At 39.1% G+C, this 24933-nt stretch overlaps 1 protein-coding gene across 1 annotated transcript in view; it reads left to right on the plus strand.

Moving 5' to 3' along the window:
* Positions 1-24933, plus strand: part of LOC128658031 (uncharacterized) — a 72806-nt gene that overhangs the window by 3479 nt on the left and 44394 nt on the right. Inside the window, exon 2 of the mRNA XM_053712477.1 lies at positions 19455-19568. Coding sequence (XP_053568452.1) covers positions 19455-19568 — 114 coding nt within the window. The remainder of the gene's footprint in view (positions 1-19454; positions 19569-24933) is intronic.

The following is a 24933-nucleotide window of genomic DNA, read 5'->3' on the forward strand; positions in this document are numbered from 1 at the left end:
GGGAAGAGGCTGTTTGTGTGAGACAGAGGGAACCTCTCTATAATATTATATATCTGTATATAAGGTACTGGGGAGGGGGCTGTGTTTGTGTGAGACAGAGGGAACCTCTCTATAATATTATATATCTGTATATAAAGTGCTGGGAAGAGGCTGTGTGTGTGAGACATAGGGAACCTCTCTATAATATTATATATCTGTATATAAGGTACTGGAGAGGGGGCTGTGTGTGTGAGACAGAGGGAACCACTCTATAATATTATATATATATATATATATAATATGTGTGTGTATAAGGTAAAGGAAAGGGGGCTGTGTGTGTGAAATAAGGAAAGCTCTCCTTATTATAAATATATATGTAAGGAACTGGGGAGGGGGCTATGTGTGGCAGGCAAAGGGAACATCTCTATAATACATATCTGTACATAAGGTGCTGAAAATTTGCTTCTTTTAGGGAGAGTGAACTTCTCTATAATAATATATATTTGTATATGAGGTACTGGGGATAGGCTGTGTTTGAGCAGAGTGAACCTCTCTATAATATTACATATCTGTTTATAAGGAACTGGGAAGGGGACTGTGTGTGGGAGGCAGAGGTAACCTATCTATAATGTGACATATCTGTATATAAGGTACTGGGGAAGGGGCTGTATGTGTGTGGGGCAGATATATATCTACAGTATATATATAAAGTACTGGAAAGGGGGTTGTGTATGAATGTTAGAGGCAACCTCTATATAATATGATACAGTGGGTAATTATTGAAAAGGATCACCCTCTTGAAAATAATCAAATTTTGTTATTTGCAGCTTAAAATAAAGACAGACACAGTTTTTGTTTATCCGGTTGTAATTACTCAGTGCAACTTATAACATCCAAGTGAAAGATATAACACCAACATGTCAGGCAAAAATAAAGACAATTCAAAAACAGAATCACTGAGTTGGAAAAAGAATCACCCCCTTGTGTCAGTATTTTGTTGAACCACCTTTTGCTTTAATTACAGCCTTTAGTCTGTTGGGATATGTCTCTACTAGCTTTGCACATCTAGACTTTGCAATATTTGATTTTGACCATTTGTGGACTGCAGTCTTCAAGTCATGCCACAGATATTCAATGGGGTTTAAGTCTGGGCTCTGACTAGGCCATGCAAGGACATTCACCTTTTTCTCCTTCAACCACTGTGTGGTCATTTTTGCTTTGGGTCATTGTCATGTTGGAAGGTGAACCTTCTTCCCATTGACAACTTCCTGGCAAAGGGCAGCAGATTATCCTCAAGAATTTGACGTATTTTGCCCCATCCATTATTCCTTCTATCCTGACAAGTACTCCAGTGCCTACTGCAGAGAAACACCCCCCATAACAAGATATTACCACCTCCATGCTTTACTGTAGGTATGGTGTTATTTGGATGGTGAGCTGTATTGGATTTTCTCCAGACATATCGTTTGGTGTTGAGGACAAATTATTTAATTTTAGTCTCATCTGACCATAACACCTTTTTTCATGTGGCCTCAGAATCTCCTAGGTGTTTTATGGCAAAGCTCAGTCGTAACTGCATGTGGCCTTTCTTGAGGAGTAGCTTTTTGCTTGCAACCTTCCCATACAAGCCGCATTTGTGGATAATTCGTGATATTGTTGTCACATGCACACAATGACCACTCTTTGTCATACATTCCTGCAATTGCTTCAGAGTTGCTGTGGGCCTCTTGGTAGCCTCTCTGACCAGTTTCCTCCTGGCTCTTTCATCCAGTTTGGAGCGACTTCCTGATCAAGAGAGGGTCTGTGTTGTACCAAATACTTTCCACTTCTTAATAATAGATTTCACTGTGCTTCTAGGCATTGATAAAGCCTTTACTATTTTCTTGTATCCATCTTCTGACTTTTGCCTGTCCACAACATTATCCCGGAGATCTTTTGACAGTGCCTTGCCACCCATAGTTGATTGATTGCTTCAGTTGCACTACCAAGGACTGAGATGCTCCAGGAAAGCTCTTTTCATGCTGAGCTAATCAATATGCCCACAGCTAATCATAGTTAAAGGTCAAATGGCTTTGTGTGTGCTGTTGAGAAGGTGATTAGCTACACCCAATTGAGTTTACAAGTAATTTTTGAAGGGGGTGATACTTTTTTCAACTTATATTTATTAACCCCTAATCTGCCCCCCCAATGTCGCCACAACCTAACTACATGTATTAACCCCTAATCTGCCTCCCACAACGTCGTCACCACTATAATAAACATATTAACCCCTAACCCGCCGCACTCCCGCCTCGCAAACACTAGTTACATTTTATTAACCCCTAATCTGCTGTCCCTAACATCGCCGACACCTACCTACAATTATTAACCCCTAATCTGCTGCCCCCATCGTCGCCGCTACTATATTAAATTTATTAACCCCTAAACCTAAGTCTAACCCTAACCCTAACACCCCTAACTTAAATATAATTTAAATAAATCTAAAGAAAATAACTACAATTAAATAAATTAATCCTATTTAAAACTAAATACTTACCTATAAAATAAACCCTAAGCTGGCTACAATATAACTAATAGTTACATTGTAGCTATCTCAGTTTTTTTTTTTTTTTTTTTTTACAGGCAACATTGTATTTATTTTAACTAGGTAGAATAGTTATTAAATAGTTATTAACTATTTAATAACTACCTAGCTAAAATAAGTACAAATTTACCTGTAAAATAAAACCTAACCTCAGTTACAATTACACCTAACACTACACTATAATTAAATTAATTACCTAAACTAACTACAATTAAATACAATTAAATAAAATAAACTAAAGTCCAAAAAACAAACAAACACTAACTTACAGAAAATAAGAAAATAATTATAAGAATTTTAAACTAATTACACCTAATCTAATCCCCCTAATAAAATAATAAAGCCCCCCAAAATAATAAAAAGCCCTACCCTATACTAAATTACAAATAGCCCTTAAAAGGGCTTTTTGCGGGGCATTGCCCCAAAGTAATCAGCTCTTTTACCTGTAAAAAAAAAGTACAATACCCCCCCAACATTAAAACCCACCACCCACACACCCAACCCTACTCTAAAACCCACCCAATCCCCCCTTCATAAAACCTAACACTACCCCCTTGAGGATCACCCTACTGTGAGACTTCTTCACCCAGCCGGGCACAAGTGGACCACCAGAGGGGCAGAAGTCTTCATCCGATCCGGGCAGAAGAGGACCTCCAGACGAGCAGAAGTCTTCATCCAGACGGCATCTTCTATCTTCATCCATCCTGAGCGAAGCGGGTCCATCTTGAAGCCAGCCGACGCGGAGCATCTTCTTCTGACGACTCCAGACGAATGAAGGTTCCTTTAAATGACGTCATCCAAGATGGCGTCCCTTGAATTCCGATTGGCTGATAGAATCCTATCAGCCAATCGGAATTAAGGTAGAAAAAATCCTATTGGCTGATTGCATCCAATCAGCCAGTAGGATTGAGCTCGCATTCTATTGGCTGTTCCAATTAGCCAATAGAATGCAAGCTCAATTCTATTGGCTGATTGGATCAGCCAATAGGATTTTTTCTACCTTAATTCCGATTGGCTGATAGGATTCTATCAGCCAATCGGAATTCAAGGGACGCCATCTTGGATGACGTCATTTAGAGGAACCTTCATTCGTCGGAAGAAGAGGATGCTCCGCGTCGGCTTGCTTCAAGATGGACCCGCTCCGGATGGATGAAGATAGAAGATGCCGCCTGGATGAAGACTTCTGCTCGTCTGGAGGTCCTCTTCTGCTCGGATCGGATGAAGACTTCTGCCCCTCTGGAGGACCATTTGTGCCCGGCTGGGTGAAGACGGCTCAAGGTAGGGTGATCTTCAAGGGGGTAGTGTTAGGTTTTATTAAGGGGGGAATGGGTGGGTTTTAGAGTAGGGTTGGGTGTGTGGGTGGTGGGTTTTAATGTTGGGGGGGGGTATTGTATTTTTTTTTACAGGTAATAGAGCTGATTACTTTGGGGCAATGCCCCGCAAAAAGCCCCTTTAAGGGCTATTTGTAATTTAGTATAGGATAGATAATTTTATTATTTTGGGGGGCTTTTTTATTTTATTAGGGGGATTAGATTAGGTGTAATTAGTTTTAAATTCTTGTAATTATTTTTTATTTTCTGTAATTTAGTGTGTGTTTTTTGTACTTTAGTTTATTTAATTTAATTGTATTTAATTGTAGTTATTTTAGGTAATTAATTTAATGATAGTGTAGTGTTAGGTGTAATTGTAATTTAGGTTAGGATTTATTTTATAGGTATATTTGTATTTATTTTAACTAGGTAGCTATTAAATAGTTAATAACTATTTAATAACTATTGTACCTAGTTAAAATAAATACAAAGTTGCCTGTAAAATAAATATAAACCCTAAGATAGATACAAATGTAACTATTAGTCTTATGGTTTATTTTACAGGTAAGTATTTAGTTTTAAATAGGAATAATTTATTTAATTGTAGTAATTTAATTTTGTTTTATTTAAATTATATTTAAGTTAGGGAGGTGTTAGACTTAGGTTTAGGGGTTAATACATTTTATATAGTAGTGGCGACGTTGGGGGCGGCAGATTAGGGGTTAATAAATGTAGGTAGGTGTCAGCGATGTTAGGGATGGCAGATTAGGGGTTAATAAATTGTAACTAGTGTTTGCGAGGCGGCAGTGCGATGGTTTAGGGGTTAATATATTTATTAAAGTGGCGGTGATGTCCGGTCAGCAGATTAGGGGTTAAAAACTTTATTTAAGTGTTTCCGATGTGGGTGGGGGGCTCGGTTTAGGGGTTAATAGGTAGTTTATGGGTGTTAGTGTACTTTTTAGCAATTTAGTTAAGAGTTTTATGTTACGGCGTTAGCCCATAAAACTCTTAACTACTGACTTTTAAATGCGGTAGGAGTCTTGACAGGAGAGGGTCTACCGCTCACTTCTTCCAAGACTCGTAATACCGGCGTTAGGCAAAAAGATAGGATACGCAATTTACGTAAGGGGATTTGCGGTAAGCTCGAGTCGCGGAAGAAAAGTGAGCGGTACACCCTCTCCTGCCAGACTCATAATACCAGCGGGCGTTAAAAAGCAGCGTTGGGACCTCTCAACGCTGCTTTTTAAGGCTAACGCAAGACTCGTATTCTAGCAGATAGTTTTAATATAGAATTCCAGTAAAGTAAAACATAAATTTTATCTAAGAATGCATAATAAATATTAAATACAGATATTATATGATGGGTAGTGGGCTTTTATTTTTAAAGTGTACTTATTGTTTTTTGAACATATTTTTTAATATAAGTGTTTATAATGTGTGAGAACTATAGACATTATGTGATGATGGTTAATACATTTTAGACATTCTGATTAACCCCTTAGTGACCAGAACATTTTTCAATTTTCTTACCGTTAAAGGGACATAATACTCATATGCTAAATCACTTGAAACTGAAGCAGTATAGCTGTAAAAAGCTGACAGGAAAATATCACCTGAGCATCTCTATGTAAAAAAGGAAGATATTTTACCTCACAATCTCCTCAGCTCAGCAGAGTAAGTTCTGTGTAAAAAGTTATACTCAGCTGCTCCCAGCTGCAGGTAAAAAAATAAAAAAAATGAAGAAATGAACAGCAGCCAATCAGCATCAGCAGTGCTGAGGTCATGAACTTTTACTGTGATCTCATGAGATTTGACTTGACTCTCATGAGATTTCATTGTAAACTTCCTTTACCTGATTGGTGAAATAAGATGAGAGTGCACGATGCTCATCCCTTCAGATGTCCCAGGACAGACACACTAAAATGCTGCTTAGAAATCCTTTACAATGGGAGGTGGCTACTGAGGAACTTTTGAGGTAAAATATCTTTCTTTTTTACATAGAGATGTTCAGGAGATATTTTCTAGTCAGCTTTTTACAGCTATACTGCATCACTTTCAAGTGTTTAAACATTTGGGTATTATGGCCCTTTAAGGACTCGGACTATTTTTACATTTCTGCTGTGTTTGTGTTTAGCTGTAATTTTTCTCTTACTCATTTACTGTACCCACACATATTATATACAGTTTTTCTCAACATTAAATGGACTTTCTAAAGATACCATTATTTTCATCATATCATATAATTTACTATAAAAAAAATATAAAATATGATAAAAAATTGAAAAAAACACACTTTTTCTAACTTTGACCCCCAAAATCTGTTACACATCTACAACCACTAAAAAAATCCCATACTAAATAGTTTCTAAATTTTGTCCTGAGCTTGGAAATACCCAATGTTTACATGTTCTTTGCTTTTTTTTGCAAATTATACGGCAATAAGTACAAGCAGCACTTTGCTATTTCCAAACCATTTTTTTTTTTTCTCAAAATTAGCGATAGTTACATTGTGACACTGATATGTGTCAGGAATCCCTGAATAACCCTTAACACACACACATATATATATATATATATATATATATATATATATATATATATTTTTTTTTTTTTTTAGTAGACAACCCAAAGTATTGATCTAGGCCCATTTTGGTATATTTCATGCCACCATTTCACCGCCAAATGCGATCAAATAAAAAAAAAATGGTTAACTCTTTCACAAACTTTAGGTTTCTCACTGAAATTATTTACAAACAGCTTATGCAATTATGACACAAATGGTTGTAAATGCTTCTCTGGGATCCCCTTTGTTCAGAAATAGCAGACATGTATGGCTTTGACATTACTTTTTGGTAATTAGAAGGCAACTAAATGTCGCTGCGCACCACACTTGTATTATGCCCAGCAGTGAAGGAGTTAATTAGGTAGCTTGTAGGGTTAATTTTAGCTTTAGTGTAGAGATCAGCCTCCCACCTGACACATCCCACCCCCTGATCCCTCCCTGACCCCTCTAAAGCAGCCTTCCCTCTTCCACTTCACAATTGTCACTGCCATCTTAAAGGGACAGTTTACTCAAAAATGTTCTCCCCTTTAATTTGTTCCCAATTATCCACTTTACCTGCTGGAGTGTATTAAATTGTTTACAAGTAGCTCCTTTACCCTTATATTGGCATTTGAAATAGTTGATTTAGCATGTGGTATCCCCACCTATTCTGAAAGTTTGTGGCCGCAGGTCCCAGCTATAGATAAGCTTTGTAAACACAGCCAGCAGAAGAAATTACACTTCCAGTGGGATATAGCAGAGATAAGGTAATACAATGTTGATTTTCCATTGTTCTCTCCAAGTACTAGTGATTGTTTTATGGACAGATATAAGATAAAGAAGCAGGTATATGTATACAATGTGATACAGTAATGAGATCTGATTATACCTACAAGCTCAACCCATTTTATTAGGTTGTGGCTTCAAAACACAAAATCAGAGCTTTAATATACACAAAAAAACATAAAAAGCTAATTTTCATACATTTTTTTTTCTCTGCAGTTGGTAAAAAAAGCAATTGTAAACACATTAAGCGAAAAACTATTTTTCAGTTTGCTGTCCCTTTAAGTTCTGGCAAAAAAATTTGCTAGTACTAAAATAAAAGGCATTTTTTTTAAAAAACTTTTTTATATTTATTCTGCAGTGTTGGATCCCCCTTAGCCCCTAACCTCCCTGCCCCCCCCCCCAAACAGCTCTCTAACCCTCCCCCCTCTACCTATATGCTGCCATCTTGGGTACTAGCAGCTGTCTGCCAGTACCCAATTTGATTAATTAAAAAATATTTTTTCTGTAGTGTAGCGGCCCACCCCTCAGTTCCCTACTCCCCTCCCAGATCCCTTTTAACATATATTCCCTTCTCCCACCTTCCTATACATTTGATTGCATTTAAATGTAGCGCGCAAGCCCCAGCCCCCTTGCGTGCTCTTGCACAATTGCGCGCTCTTCAGGGACACTGGAACTGCCCAGCGATGGGCTGCCCACCCGCCTCCCTGCAATGGCTCCCACCCACCAACGAACGGCACCATCACTAGCTGATGCAGAGATTGTCACAGAGTGTATTGCAGTGATGCCTCAATATTGAGGCATCACTGCAATACCTTGGAAGCGATCACGGTTGTAGGCATGTCCTACAACCGTTTTTTGTAGGACATGCCTGGCATACTTACGTTGAAGTCAGACAGAACAAATATGTGCAATAAAAAGGTGACAGTAAACCTATAGATGCATGCAGTTTTATTCCTTTCTCATACATACAGTGAGCTTTAGGATACAGTATATTCTGTAAGAAGAGGAGGGGGTGGTGGTGGGCGGAGTGTAAGATAGTGAGAGAGAGTGTGCAACTGTGTGTTAGAGAGAGGGTGTGTGCACTAGCCAGCAAGTTAAAGGGATAGTGTAACCTATTTTTTCTCCCCTTTAATTTGTTTCCAGTGATCCATTTTACGTGCTGTAGTGTATTGAAATGTTTACAAATAACTCCTTTACCTTGACATCTGCTTTTGCTTGTGGTATCCCTACCTATACTGCAAGTTTCTATACTTAAAGGGATATTAAACAGTATGTTTCATTGTTTTAATAAAAAGAAAAACACCAAGAAGTGCATTATACTTAATATAAATCATTGCAATATGTATTCATCATCACAATAATGTTTTAACTTACTTTCGGCTAGATTTAGAGTTGGGCGGTAGCCGTGAAAACCAGCGTTAGAGGCTCCTAACGCTGGTTTTAGGCTACTCTTGGGTGGACACTAAGCGCCTATTGCTAAAGGGACCCTTGGCTCTAATAAATTGACCCCTAGCGGTCAGGAAAGTGGATAATCAAAGAGAAAATTATTATTAAAGCGCCAAAAGGACAAAGGCTGGGTCTAAGTGAAAATATATCATTTATTACAATAAATATAGAAAACAATTAAAATATGTCTAGTGTACATAAAAAATATACAAATTATATATTATATATATATCCTGGATCCAAGATTTAACAATAAGTAAAACAATAAATAAAAGCAATAAGTAAAAACAGATGTATCAAAAACTTGATTTGATCAGTACTTCGAATGGTTTGAAAATCTGATTTGTTGTGAGCAATGGTGCAAGCTGTGTATCTTAATGAGTGGCTGTCTAACTATGTCGACAGTGCTAAGGAGGGTAGATTGAATGTTGTTTGATAAAGTGTGAGTGCTCTTGTAACAAATTCGTGTGAAAAAAATAATAATAAATTGGTGTGAAAAAAGTTGAAAAGATGGTGCTAACAAAGGTTGACAAAGAATAGTGTAAACCAACGATGTAAACACAACCAGCAATCCTTAAAATTGTGTAGTGTAAGTGTGCGGTTTGGTGATTCAAGTGTTAGAACATAATGGCAAACTCCAAAAAAGCCATATAAAAATATAATTTATATAAAATACAAAAAATCCAAAAAATCCAAAATAGTCCTGAGAAAAGTGAACAGTCAAACAACAATGGAGAATGTCAGATTGGAAAAATTAAAATTAAAAATGAAAAAATGAAGAAATGTACTTGTATGTCCCAAATAGATGTGGTGGTATTCCTCCCAGTGTTTTTTTCAAAGTGTGAGATGTAGATAGGACTCCTAAGTGATGACCCAATCGGTCAGTTCAGTGTTCTGCCATATTGATCCTTTCTGTCAAAGAAACAAGAACAATAATAGTGCAGACGTTTTACAAAATAGCTCCCTATCAGAGTATCACTTACCAGTCGACGCGTTTCGGTCAGGCATTGACCTTTATCAAGACTGGTTTTAGCTAATTTTTTGCGTCTTTTTATACCCTTGTTAATTTTCGTATTACCGGAAGTGCAGTTTCCTACTTCCGGTTTCGGGTGACGATAATTAGTTAGTATCGTGTATGATAAGACTTATCCATTCACATTGTTTTATTCAAAGTTTGGAATAGAAACTTGTGTCTTAAATCTATATAGTTTGGTATGTTTTGTTTAGTGTTTTCTTATGAGTTCCGATTTTCTAGTGGTCTGATTGGTCCAATTTAGGGCGTGTGTTCTATGCCTCTTACTATTGGTGGTATATTTTGGTCATGTAAATAGACTCCAACTACCTATTACATGTGGGGGTGTGTATTAGTTCCCTTTTCTCATTGGTCCAATATTTCTTGATGACTATTTCCATACTTTTTTCAATGTATGTTAATTGTAAATTGGATATATTCTTTTATGCGGTCTGGTCAATATGGTATAGAGATTGTGTGTAACATCCACAAAGTCGAAGATTGAATAATAATAATAATAAATTAAAAATAAAAATAAAAATAGAAATAGAGATTTAAAGCAATAGATATTATATAAATATTGATAGAGATTTAAAGCAATAAATTAATAATAATAATTGTTTCAATATTTATATAATATCTATTGCTTTAAATCTCTATTTCTATTTTTATTTTTATTTTTAATTTATTATTATTATTATTCAATCTTCGACCATATTGACCAGACCGCATAAAAGAATATATCCAATTTACAATTAACATACATTGAAAAAAGTATGGAAATAGTCATCAAGAAATATTGGACCAATGAGAAAAGGGAACTAATACACACCCCCACATGTAATAGGTAGTTGGAGTCTATTTACATGACCAAAATATACCACCAATAGTAAGAGGCATAGAACACACGCCCTAAATTGGACCAATCAGACCACTAGAAAATCGGAACTCATAAGAAAACACTAAACAAAACATACCAAACTATATAGATTTAAGACACAAGTTTCTATTCCAAACTTTGAATAAAACAATGTGAATGGATAAGTCTTATCATACACGATACTAACTAATTATCGTCACCCGAAACCGGAAGTAGGAAACTGCACTTCCGGTAATACGAAAATTAACAAGGGTATAAAAAGACGCAAAAAATTAGCTAAAACCAGTCTTGATAAAGGTCAATGCCTGACCGAAACGCGTCGACTGGTAAGTGATACTCTGATAGGGAGCTATTTTGTAAAACGTCTGCACTATTATTGTTCTTGTTTCTTTGACAGAAAGGATCAATATGGCAGAACACTGAACTGACCGATTGGGTCATCACTTAGGAGTCCTATCTACATCTCACACTTTGAAAAAAACACTGGGAGGAATACCACCACATCTATTTGGGACATACAAGTACATTTCTTCATTTTTTCATTTTTAATTTTAATTTTTCCAATCTGACATTCTCCATTGTTGTTTGACTGTTCACTTTTCTCAGGACTATTTTGGATTTTTTGGATTTTTTGTATTTTATATAAATTATATTTTTATATGGCTTTTTTGGAGTTTGCCATTATGTTCTAACACTTGAATCACCAAACCGCACACTTACACTACACAATTTTAAGGATTGCTGGTTGTGTTTACATCGTTGGTTTACACTATTCTTTGTCAACCTTTGTTAGCACCATCTTTTCAACTTTTTTCACACCAATTTATTATTATTTTTTTCACACGAATTTGTTACAAGAGCACTCACACTTTATCAAACAACATTCAATCTACCCTCCTTAGCACTGTCGACATAGTTAGACAGCCACTCATTAAGATACACAGCTTGCACCATTGCTCACAACAAATCAGATTTTCAAACCATTCGAAGTACTGATCAAATCAAGTTTTTGATACATCTGTTTTTACTTATTGCTTTTATTTATTGTTTTACTTATTGTTAAATCTTGGATCCAGGATATATATATAATATATAATTTGTATATTTTTTATGTACACTAGACATATTTTAGCTGGTTTTAGGCTACCTCCGGTATTTGGAGTCACTCAAAAAAGGGTCTAACGCTCACTTTTCAGCCGTGACTTTTCCATACCGCAGATCCCCTTACGTCAATTGCGTATCCTATCTTTTCAATGGGATTTTTCTAACTCCGGTATTTAGAGTCGTGGCTGAAGTGAGCGTTAGAATTCTAACGACAAAACTCCAGCCGCAGAAAAAAGTCAGTAGTTAAGAGCTTTCTGGGCTAACGCCGGTTCATAAAGCTCTTAACTACTGTACTCTAAAGTACACTAACACCCATAAACAACCTATGTACCCCTAAACCGAGGCCACCCCACATCGCCGCCACTCGATTAAATTTTTTTAACCCCTAATCTGCCGACCGCCACCTACGTTATCCTTATGTACCCCTAATCTGCTGCCCCTAACAACGCCGACCCCTGTATTATATTTATTAACCCCTAACCTGCCCCCCTCAACGTCGCCGCCAGCTACCTACACTTATTAACCCCTAATCTGCAGTCCGCACGCCGCCGCCAGCTACATTATAGCTATGTACCCCTAATCTGCTGCCCCTAACACCGCCGACCCCTATATTATATTTATTAACCCCTAATCTGCCCCCCCTCAACGTCGCCTCCACCTGCCTACACTAATTAACCCCTAATCTGCCGAGCGGACCGCACCGCTACTATAATAAAGTTATTAACCCCTAATCCGCCTCACTAACCCTATAATAAATAGTATTAACCCCTAATCTGCCCTCCCTAACATCGCCGACACCTAACTTCAATTATTAACCCCTAATCTGCCGACCGGAGCTCACCGCTATTCTAATAAATGTATTAACCCCTAAAGCTAAGTCTAACCCTAACAGTAACACCCCCTAACTTAAATATAATTTAAATCTAACGAAATTAATTAACTCTTATTAAATAAATTATTCCTATTTAAAGCTAAATACTTACCTGTAAAATAAATCCTAATATAGCTACAATATAAATTATAATTATATTATAGCTATTTTAGGATTAATATTTATTTTACAGGTAACTTTGTATTTATTTTAACCAGGTACAATAGCTATTAAATAGTTAAGAACTATTTAATAGCTAAAATAGTTAAAATAATTACAAAATTACCTGTAAAATAAATCCTAACCTAAGTTACAATTAAACCTAACACTATACTATCATTAAATTAATTAAATAAAATACCTACAATTACCTACAATTAAACCTAACACTACACTATCAATACATTAATTAAATACAATACCTACAAATAACTACAATGAAATAAACTAACTAAAGTACAAAAAATAAAAAAGAACTAAGTTACAAAAAATAAAAAAATATTTACAAACATAAGAAAAATATTACAACAATTTTAAACTAATTACACCTACTCTAAGCCCCCTAATAAAATAACAAAGACCCCCAAAATAAAAAATGCCCTACCCTATTCTAAATTACTAAAGTTCAAAGCTCTTTTACCTTACCAGCCCTGAACAGGGCCCTTTGCGGGGCATGCCCCAAGAAGTTCAGCTCTTTTGCCTGTAAAAAAAAACATACAATACCCCCCCCCCCAACATTACAACCCACCACCCACATACCCCTAATCTAACCCAAACCCCCCTTAAATAAACCTAACACTAAGCCCCTGAAGATCATCCTACCTTGTCTTCACCTCACCGGGTATCACCGATCGGTCCTGGCTCCAAAATCTTCATCCAATCCAAGAGGGGGCTAGACATCCATCATCTGATGGCTGAAGAAGTCCAGAAGAGGGTCCAAAGTCTTCATCCTATCCGGGAAGAAGAGTAGATCCGGACCGGCAACCATCTTCTTCCAAGCGGCATCTTCTATCTTCATCCGATGAGGACAGGCTCCATCCTGAAGACCTCCACCGCGGACCCATCTTCATCCGGCGACGTCCAACTGAAGAATGACGGTTCCTTTAAGGGACGTCATCCAAGATGGCGTCCCTCGAATTCCGATTGGCTGATAGGATTCTATCAGCCAATCGGAATTAAGGTAGGAATATTCTGATTGGCTGATGGAATCAGCCAATCAGAATCAAGATCAATCCGATTGGCTGATCCAATCAGCCAATCAGATTGAGCTCGCATTCTATTGGCTGATCGGAACAGAAGTTCTTTTTGTACTTTAGTTAGTTTATTTCATTGTAGTTATTTGTAGATATTGTATTTAATTAATGTATTGATAGTGTAGTGTTAGGTTTAATTTTAGGTAATTGTAGATATTTTATTTAATTAATTTAATGATAGTGTAGTGTTAGGTTTAATTGTAACTTAGGTTAGGATTTATTTTACAGGTAATTTTGTTATTATTTTAACTAGGTAACTATTAAATAGTTATTAACTATTTAATAGCTATTGTACCTGGTTAAAATAATTACAAAGTTACCTGTAAAATAAATATTAATCCTAAAATAGCTATAATATAATTATAATTTATATTGTAGCTATATTAGGATTTATTTTACAGGTAAGTATTTAGCTTTAAATAGGAATAATTTATTTAATAAGAGATAATAATTAATTTCGTTAGATTAAAATTATATTTAACTTAGGGGGGTGTTAGTGTTAGGGTTAGACTTAGCTTTAGGGGTTAATACATTTATTAGAATAGCGGTGAGCTCCGGTCGGCAGATTAGGGGTTAATAATTGAAGTTAGGTGTCGGCGATGTTAGGGAGGGCAGATTAGGGGTTAATACTATTTATTATAGGGTTAGTGAGGCGGATTAGGGGTTAATAACTTTATTATAGTAGCGCTCAGGTCCGGTCGGCAGATTAGGGGTTAATAAGTGTAGGCAGGTGGAGGCGACGTTGAGGGGGGCAGATTAGGGGTTAATAAATATAATATAGGGGTCGGCGGTGTTAGGGGCAGCAGATTAGGGGTACATAGGGATAATGTAAGTAGCGGCGGTTTACGGAGCGGCAGATTAGGGGTTAATAATAATATGCAGGGGTCAGCAATAGCGGGGGCGGCAGAATAGGGGTTAATAAGTGTAAGTTTAGGGGTGTTTAGACTCGGGGTACATGTTAGAGTGTTAGGTGCAGACGTAGGAAGTGTTTCCGCATAGCAAACAATGGGGCTGCGTTAGGAGCTGAACGCGGCTTTTTTGCAGGTGTTAGGGTTTTTTTCAGCTCAAACAGCCCCATTGTTTCCTATGGGGGAATCGTGCACGAGCACGTTTTTGAGGCTGGCCGCGTCCGTAAGCAACTCTGGTATCGAGAGTTGAAGCTGCGTTAAATATGCTCTACGCTCCTTTTTTGGAGCCTAACGCAGCCTTTATGTGGACTCTCAATACCAGAGTTATTTTTATGGTGCGGCCAGAAAAAAGCCGGCGTTAGCTACGCGGGTCCTTACCGACAAAACTCTAAATCTAGCCGATAGTGCAGTGTTCTTTACTTCCTGTCACAGACCTACGAGGAGGGGCCTCTGCAGGAAGGCAGATTAGCAGTTACTCTTTTGAAGTGTTGCTAGGAGACACCTCTCTGCTAGATGCAATTGGTTTATTGGCCATGTTCAGTATAGGACTTTTGCTGCAAAAATCACATGACCTCAAAACTTAACAAACACTAGGATTTACCAACACTAAAAATAAACTCTAGTTGCTGTCATCAATTAATAAAAAAAGGGGGGCTAAACTCACCCTTTCTCTGCTGAAATATATTGCTAAACTCAGCGCCTCCAGCCGCCCACAGCACAGCGCTCCTTTACCAATGAGGTGACATTTCCACCTTTAGCCGTGCTAGGATGTCAGTTGACACGCACTTCTATAGGTATAGAGGTGGAAACGTCACCTCATTGAGGAAGAGTGCTCTGCCATGGGCGACCGGAGGCACTGATTTTAGCGATATACTTCAGCACAGAAAGGGTGAGTTTAGCAACCGTTTTATGTGTAATAGAGTTTATTTTTAATGATGGTAAATCCTAGCGTTTGTTAAGTTTTGTAATGGTGGCACTCTTATCTAACTGTGGGCAGGACTATACTGAGAGTATCTAAGTGCTCATTTAGAAAGAGCACAATATTTGCGCTCCACTCAGTAATACCGGCGCGGGCAAATGTGTGCTGGTATTACAAGATAGGCACAATGCGAACGTGACCTTTGCGCAACATTGGACAGCAAAATAAAACGTATATATGTATATATACATATTAGTTATGTGTTTATATGTGTATATATACAGTACACATATTAGCACAAATATATATGTATATAAGCATAAACATATATATTTACAGTTAAATCACAGTCACCCATAGACCGCAATGTAAAGGGACTTTCAGTGCCTTTTTATTTTCTAACACCCCACATCCCCTCACTTTAACCCCTTATAACTACTTTGTTTAGTTTTAAACAAAAATAAGATGCTCATCATTTTATTTTATAATGAACTACTGTCCACTTTATTTGGGGGGCAATAGGGGCACACTTTTTTTAATTATCCAGAAGTCTGACCTCTGGTTAATTGCACTAAGGGCAAAGTGCTCCCGCGAACTTAAGGGCAAAGTGCTCCCATTAACCAGCCACTTGTAATGGCTAGTTATTTACTGTGTGCCTATAAAACGGGCACATTTTTCATGTTAACATAGGGCTCCACTTGTAATCTGGCCCTAAATCTCTTCTTGTGGCAGCAGTTCCATCAGCACTGATAACAACTTCTACCTGGCTGCTGCGTCTCCCTGTACCCAGATTTGGTGCTTTCATTTTTCTAAAAGTTTTGCTGTGGCTGTGTCTCCCTCAGCAGACTTTTCCCCTGGCTGCTAAATCTCCCTGCAGCAGATGGATTCATCGCTCTACTTATTGAAGTCTTGCTGCAGCAGTGGATCCAATCCATCAGCACTAGCAGCAGACTCCCACCGGGGAGTACTGAGATGCAGGGCTTTTCTCCTCAATGTTCTTTTCCTGCGAATTCATAGGGCCAGTTTACATCTCCTCCACAATAGTAAAGTGATACCAGTAGAGCGATCAGAAAACACACATTTTTGTTTAAAGGGACAGTCTAGTCAAAGTTAAACTTTCATGATTCAGATAGGGCATGTCATTTTAAACAATTTACTTTTATCATCAAATTTGTTTGTTCTCTTGGTATTCTTAGTTGAAAGCTAAACCTAGGTAGGCTCATATGCTAATTTCTAAGCCCTTGAAGGCCGCTTATCTGAATGCATTGGACAGTTTTCACAGCTAGAGGGCGTTAGTTCATGTGTGCCATATTGATAACATTGTGCTCATGCCCATTGCATTTTTAGCACTGATTGGCTAAAATGCAAGTCTGTCAAAGGAACTGAAATAAGGGGGCAGTCTGCAGAGCCTTAGATACAAGATAATCACAGAGGTAAAAAGTTTTTTAATATAATAGTTTTGGTTATGCAAAACTGGGGAATGGTAATAAAGGGATTATCTATCTTTTTAAACAATAACAATTGTGGAGTATGTGATGACCAGGGTTAACCAACCCTGCACCAGTCACTTGTTTGGCACAGAAAGGGTTAACAGACCCTTTTCACTTTAACTAATATGTCACAGTCTAGCCACTCCAGGGAAGCCTGTGACTTAGTTCAGTGAGTGCAAGGGTTAACAACACTCTAAGTCTGTTCTGTGCCACCCACACTAAACTTTAATGCCACCCACACTAAACTATATCTAAGCTGCCACCACTTAAGATTTATTATATGGGAAATCTTAAAGAACCCAGACTAACAAATTAAATACCAGAATACAATTTAGCACAAAAATAATCTAAAATCACAGGAATAATACTACCAGTCTCTTTCAGTAACGTGGTTCAAATATTAGACAAAGGTAAAAACGTAATAAATAAATTACAGGTAGCCCTCAGTTTATGCCGGGGTTAGGTTCCAGAAGGAATGGTTGTAAATCGAAACCGTTGTAAATTGAAACCCAGTTTATAATTTAAGTCAATGGGAAGTGAGGGAGTTAGGTTCCAGGCCCCTCTAAAAATTGTCATAAGTAACACCTAAAACATTATTTTTAAAGCTTTGAAATTAAGACTTTAAATGCTAAACAGCATTATAAACCTAATAAAATAATCACACAACACAGAATATATAATTAAACTAAGTTAAATGAACAAAAACATTTGCTAAACAGCATTATAAACCTAATAAAATAATCACACAACACATACTTTTTTTCTGCAAACAGTTCTTTCTATGCATTCCAATCTGGACTGATTTATAGACGGGAAGATCTTGTTCCTTTGAAATCTGCTCAATAGCTCAGGTCTGGTTACACTGATTAATTTCAGCTTGCTTGGCTTGCATATCTTTGCTGCAACACAAGCGGACAGCTCCACCTACTGGCTATTTTAATAAATGCACTGCTTCTCAATGCTTTTCAATAGCAGTCACATGACTGGAAAAAAGGTTGTTATTCTGAAACGGTGCAAATTGAACTGTTGTAAATTGAGAGCCACCTGTATTTATTATGAGCAAAAAAATCAAGTCACAGTGCATTATTAATAAAAAGATGTTAACAAATAGAATTATATACAAGCAAACAGTTTTTAAAATAAAAAAGGAGAAATAACAGAAACCTTATACTTTACTAGTTTTAGTTGTCTGTGCCAGGGAGATTGGCAGAAAAAGATGGTCACTGATACACAGCCTCCCATGTAGAATGAACAACTTGTATTGTTAGACACAAAAGTTTATACTCCCCTCCTTTGCCAGAAATATCCACCCCCCTCTTTTTACAACTTTCATAAAGTTCAGAGTCTTTGTCTGAAATTATAGAACACCTTATAACTTATGCTATGTATATCTAACCCATACACACAGATAGGCAATCCCTTTTTGATGTAATTAGAAGTATTTTGATACCAAACACTATGTATTTTGCATTCTTTATGTTTCTGAGGCATAATGTCTTATAAAATTATATTTAATAGCAAGGCTGGTTGTCCTGTTAATGACCCCAGTCTAATTCCTGGATAGATGCTCTGTGTTCCATCATTCTCTGTGCTTAAAGGTTGGGGCAATAACTGACCAATTAGACCATAAAGTTCGCTCTTGTGGATCTTACAAACTATTTATTAGTGTTCTGGCTTATCAAAGGGAAAACACAACAACAAATTTCTTCTGAACAAACAAATGTTTTTAGCACACAAGCTAAAGAAAATTAACCCATTAGCATCTAAATCATAAGGTATTCATGACAAATAGACTGTCCCTGTAACATCTGGATGAACCCAGCTATCTACCTACATACATGTAATGATGTTTTATGAATAGTGTGCTTATTTGTTTAACTACTACTGAATGTTTTTCTTTTTTATTGCAATATTTTATTGTAATAAAAATATGTGCGTGAGATACACACTCACATATATATATATATATATATATATATATATATATATATATATATATATATATCATAAATAAATCAGTATGATTGCTTTAATATTATATTATTTTTTATCTTATACTCACAATAACACATTCAGTTTTCTAGCTACTATATATTTGGTTACTATAATGTAAACTTGTCAGGTTCTGATATCTAAAAGTAAAATTGTAATTAAAAATGACAAACTAGCAGAGACTAACACAGCTGTGCGTTTCGGGATGCTGTGACTACAAGCACATGACATATAACAGGTGTCAGCTGAGATTGTCCTGTTTTGTTAAATGTACAGAAAGTGCTTTGTAAGATACTTGATGATGATCAGTAAGTTGTTGCTATTTTTAATGGTAACTTGACGTAAGTTTTATGATTAATAACTATTCTCACTGTACAGGCCATATGGATGTGACACCTTCAGATGGCTCAGCGGTTGAGCACGAGGAAGATCCGAATGTGTGTGATGAGGTGAAGGCTGAGGAGGATGAAGTTCCTATAAATACAGCTACAGGTGATTAGCGCATATTAAGTAAAGGGAAGATTCTGTGATGGCATCTATTGTAAATAAGAGTTATATGTTGTGTCTATGATTCTTGGGTACTTAAAGGGACACTAAACCCAATTTTTTTTTCATGATTCCGATAGAGCATGCAATTTTAAGCAACTTTCTAATTTACTCCTATTATCAACTTTTCTTCGTTCTCTTGCTATCTTTATTTAAAAAGTAGGAATGTGTTGCATAGAAGCTGGCCCATTTTTGGTTGAGAACCTGGGTTGTGCTTGCTTATTGGTGGCTAAATGTAGCCACCAATAAGCAATCACTATCCATGGTGCTGAACCTAAAATGGGTTGGCTGCTAAGATTTACATTCCTGTTTTTTAAATAAAGATAGCAAGAGAACGAAGAAAAATTGATAATAGGAATAAATTAGAAAGTTTGCATGCTCTATCTGAATCTTGAAAGAAAAAATGTGGGTTTAGTATCCCTTTAAGGGACCAGTAAACACAGTATATTTGCATAATCAACAAATTCAGGATAACAAGACAATGCAATAGCACTTAGTCTGAACTACAAATGAGTAGTAGATTTTTTTTTTTCTGACAATTTTAAAAGTTATGTCTATTTCCACTGTACCATGTGGCAGCCATCAGCACGTATATTGTGTCTGAGAGATACAGGTTAGTGTGCACATATGTTGTGCTTGAGCGGTGTGGGTTACAAGTGAGTATGCACGTATATTGTGTCTGAGAGATACAGGTTACAGGTGAGTGTGCACATATGTTGTGCTTGAGGGGTGTGGGTTACAAGTGAGTATGCACGTATATTGTGTCTGAGAGATACAGGTTACAGGTGAGTGTGCATATATGTTGTGCTTGAGGGTTGTGGTTACAAGTGAGTATGCACGTATATTGTGTCTGAGAGATACAGGTCACAGGTGAGTGTGCATATATGTTGTGCTTGAGCGGTGTGGGTTACATGTGAGTGTGCACGTATATTGTGTCTGAGAGATACAGGTTACAGGTGAGTGTGCATATATGTTGTGCTTGAGGAGTGTGGGTTACAAGTGAGTATGCACGTATATTGTGTCTGAGAGATACAGGTTACAGGTGAGTGTGCATATATGTTGTGCTTGAGGGGTGTGGGTTACAATTGAGTATGCACGTATATTGTGTCTGAGAGATACAGGTTACAGGTGAGTGTGCACATATGTTGTGCTTGAGGGGTGTGGGTGACAACTGAGTATGCACGTATATTGTGTCTGAGAGATACAGGTTACAGGTGAGTGTGCATGTATGTTGTGCTTGAGCGGTGTGGGTTACAAGTGAGTATGCACATATGTTGTGTCTGAGAGATACAGGTTACCGGTGAGTGTGCATGTATGTTGTGCCTGAGGGGTGTACGTTACAATTGGAGTATGCACGTATTTTGTGTCTGAGATATACAGGTTACAGGTTAGTGTGCACATATGTTGTGCTTGAGGGGTGTGGGTTACAAGTGAGCATGCACATATCTTTTGTCTGAGAGATACAGGTTACAGGTGAGTGTGCACATATGTTGTGCTTGAGCGGTGTGGGTTACAAGTGAGTATGCACGTATATTGTGTCTGAGAGATACAGGTTACAGGTTAGTGTGCACATATGTTGTGCTTGAGCGGTGTGGGTTACAAGTGAGTATGCACGTATATTGTGTCTGAGAGATACAGGTTACAGGTGAGTGTGCAGATATGTTGTGCTTGAGGGGTGTGGGTTACAAGTGAGTATGCACGTATATTGTGTCTGAGAGATACAGGTTACAGGTGAGTGTGCATATATGTTGTGCTTGAGGGGTGTGGTTACAAGTGAGTATGCACGTATATTGTGTCTGAGAGATACAGGTCACAGGTGAGTGTGCATATATGTTGTGCTTGAGCGATGTGGGTTACATGTGAGTGTGCACGTATATTGTGTCTGAGAGATACAGGTTACAGGTGAGTGTGCATATATGTTGTGCTTGAGGAGTGTGGGTTACAAGTGAGTATGCACGTATATTGTGTCTGAGAGATACAGGTTACAGGTGAGTGTGCATATATGTTGTGCTTGAGGGGTGTGGGTTACAAGTGAGTATGCACGTATATTGTGTCTGAGAGATACAGGTTACAGGTGAGTGTGCATATATGTTGTGCTTGAGGGGTGTGGGTTACAATTGAGTATGCACGTATATTGTGTCTGAGAGATACAGGTTACAGGTGAGTGTGCACATATGTTGTGCTTGAGGGGTGTGGGTGACAACTGAGTATGCACGTATATTGTGTCTGAGAGATACAGGTGTTACGGTTACCCTTAGTCTCGCTGAGAGATGGACCGCTTAGTAGCCTGGATTCCTATTGCTGAAGAGGGGAGAAACTGCTTTCCATAGTATTCTATATGAGTCTCGCAAATGTAGAATAATCCCCCTTAGCTGTAGTACAGCTAGGATACCCTTCTGCCCACAAAAACGAGTCAACGCTGCGATTGAGGGACAACCAAGAACTGAGGACCGGGATGCCCAGCCTGCTTTTTATTTAGGTTACATGCACACAGGGCACTCCCAGGGGGGGAAGCATAAAATCCCCCATCACACATTTAGACAAAGCCCTTGGACAGGCCACCGCAGATAACAAGTACACACAAGAAAACAATTGAGTCCTTCTTATCACCTAGCAGTGAATGCTTATCACAAACTTAATTACAGTACACAATATGCTAGGAAACCTGCCTCAGAAAATAGTTTTCTCAAAACTGAACAGAGTTAACCCTTTATGAAATGATACTTGTTACAGTTTTCTTGGAGCCCTTCTTAGGCGCTGGCTTGGCTGGTTCAGGCATTGCTGCTGGGAAATAAGTTTCTTCACAACAAAATAACTAATGCTTCTGTAACAGTGCTCCCTTTCTGTGGAACACTCTGGCAGACACGGTCTGACCCCTTTTCGGGGCAGACTAAGGCTGTCCAGACCGCTGGTTATGCGGGGCTGAGGTCGGTTTGTCTGGACAACCCGTCGGCGTTGCCATTCTGTTTCCCAGGTCTGTAAGTAATGGTGAAATTGAAGGGTTGCAACGATAAACTCCAACGTAATAGCCTGCCATTATCTCCAGAGACCCGGTTCAGCCACACCAACGGGTTATGGTCGGTGACCAGAGTGAACTCCTGCCCATATAAATAGGGAGTCAATTTCTTTAATGCCCACACCAAAGCCAAACACTCCTTTTCGACCGCTGCATAGCTGACTTCGCGGGGCAGGAGCTTCCGGCTGATGTAGGCAACTGGATGCTCCCCTCCATCTTCGCCTACTTGGCTGAGGACGGCTCCCAGCCCGAACATGGAAGCATCTGTGTGGACGATAAAACGTTTGTTAAGGGCTGGAGCCGCCAAGACAGGAGCGTTAATTAGAGCATTTTTGAGAGCCTGGAAAGCCGTTTCACAGTGGGGAGACCACAGGACCTGTCGAGGTAAGTTCTTCTTGGTCAAGTCAGTCAGGGGTTTGGCAAGTGTGCTGTAGTCTGGTACGAACCGTCTATAGTACCCTGCCGTGCCCAGGAAGGCTAGGACCTGAGTCTTAGTGATGGGGGTGGGCCAATTGGCGACAGCTTCTATCTTGGCCGGCTCTGGTCGCTGCTTTCCACACCCCACCCGGTGACCCAGGTACTGTACCTCGGCCATCCCAAAGTGGCATTTTTCTGGCTTCAGAGTCAGGCCAGCAGCCCGGATCTGATCCAGAACCATTCCTATGTGAGCTAAGTGGTCCTCCCATGACTCACTGTGGATCGCTATGTCGTCCAGGTAGGCGCAAGCAAAACTCTGAAAGCCATCCAGGAGCCTATCCACCAAGCGCTGGAATGTAGCTGGGGCATTCTTCATCCCAAACGGCATTACCCTAAACTGATATAAGCCGAATGGGGTGACGAATGCCGACTTGGGGATAGCCTCCGGGGCCAGGGGAATCTGCCAGTAACCTTTGCAGAGGTCAATAGTGGTCAGGTAATTTCCCCTGGCTATACGATCGAGTAGCTCGTCTACCCTGGGCATAGGGTAAGCGTCCGTCACAGTCTTTTCATTGAGCCTCCGATAGTCTACGCAGAACCGGGTGGTCCCATCTTTCTTGGGCACCAAGACAACTGGGGAGGCCCAGGGACTATCGGAGGGCTCAATTACCCCGAGTTGGAGCATCTCATCAATCTCCTTCTTCATTCCTATCCTAACTGCTTCGGGGATTCGGTACGGAGCCTGGCGCAAGGGAGCTTGTCCCGGAGTATCTACCTGGTGGGTGGTTAAAGTAGTGTACCCTGGCTTCGGGGAGAAGGTGAGGTGTTTGGACTGTAGGAGTTGGTTGAGCTGCTCCCTTTCAGTGGGGCTAAGTCGGTCTCCTATCTGAACCTGAGCCACTATACCTGTGGGGAGACTCTTTTCTAATAGGTCTGGAATGGGTAGACTGTCGGGGCCTTCCTGAGGGGAACAACATACGGCCGTCACGTTCTCTGGTCGCTCAAAATATTCCTTGAGCATGTTTACATGGAATGTCTTTCTAAGATTGTTGTCGTGGCAGCTAGCTATCACATAAGTGGTGTCTCCCCTTTTCTCTACGATCTGGTAGGGGCCCTGCCAGGACGCCTGCAATTTGTCTGTCTTCACCGGCTTAAGTACTAACACCTTTTGTCCTATGGTAAAGATTCTCTTTCGGGCCCCCCGATCGTACCATACTTTCTGTCTTCTCTGGGCCGACTGGAGATTAGCCCGCACGGATTTGGCTAATTGCTCCATTCGGTCCCTGAGTTCCAGCACGTATGGCACAATGGGGACACCGTCAGTCTCCATCTCTCCCTCCCAGTGCTCCCGGATCAGGTTTAGGGGTCCCCGTACCTTTCTTCCGTAGAGCAACTCGAAGGGAGAGAACCCTGTCGTTTCCTGGGGCACCTCCCGATAAGCAAAAAGGAGGTGCGGCAGGAAGCGTTCCCAGTCTCGGTATTCCTGAGTGAACGTCTTGAGCATTTGCTTGAGGGTCCCATTGAACCTCTCACACAGCCCGTTCGTCTGGGGGTGGTATGGGGAGCTCAGGAGGGACTTAATTTTGCAAACCTGCCAGAGTTGTTGGGTCAATTCAGCCGTAAATTGGGTGCCTCGGTCGGATAGGATTTCTTTTGGAAATCCTACCCGGGAGAACACCTGTACTAGTGCATTCGCTACCGTATCCGCTTGTATGTTGGATAGGGCGACAGCCTCTGGGTACCTGGTAGCGTAGTCCACTACGGTAAGAATGTAGCGCTTACCGGGGGACTAGGGGTAGCCAGTGGTCCCACTAGGTCAATAGCAACCCGGCTGAAGGGTTCCTCTACAATGGGCATATTTACTAGATGGGCTTTAGG

The sequence above is a fragment of the Bombina bombina genome, chromosome 4 (genome assembly GCF_027579735.1).
Source record: "Bombina bombina isolate aBomBom1 chromosome 4, aBomBom1.pri, whole genome shotgun sequence".
NCBI lineage: Eukaryota > Metazoa > Chordata > Amphibia > Anura > Bombinatoridae > Bombina > Bombina bombina.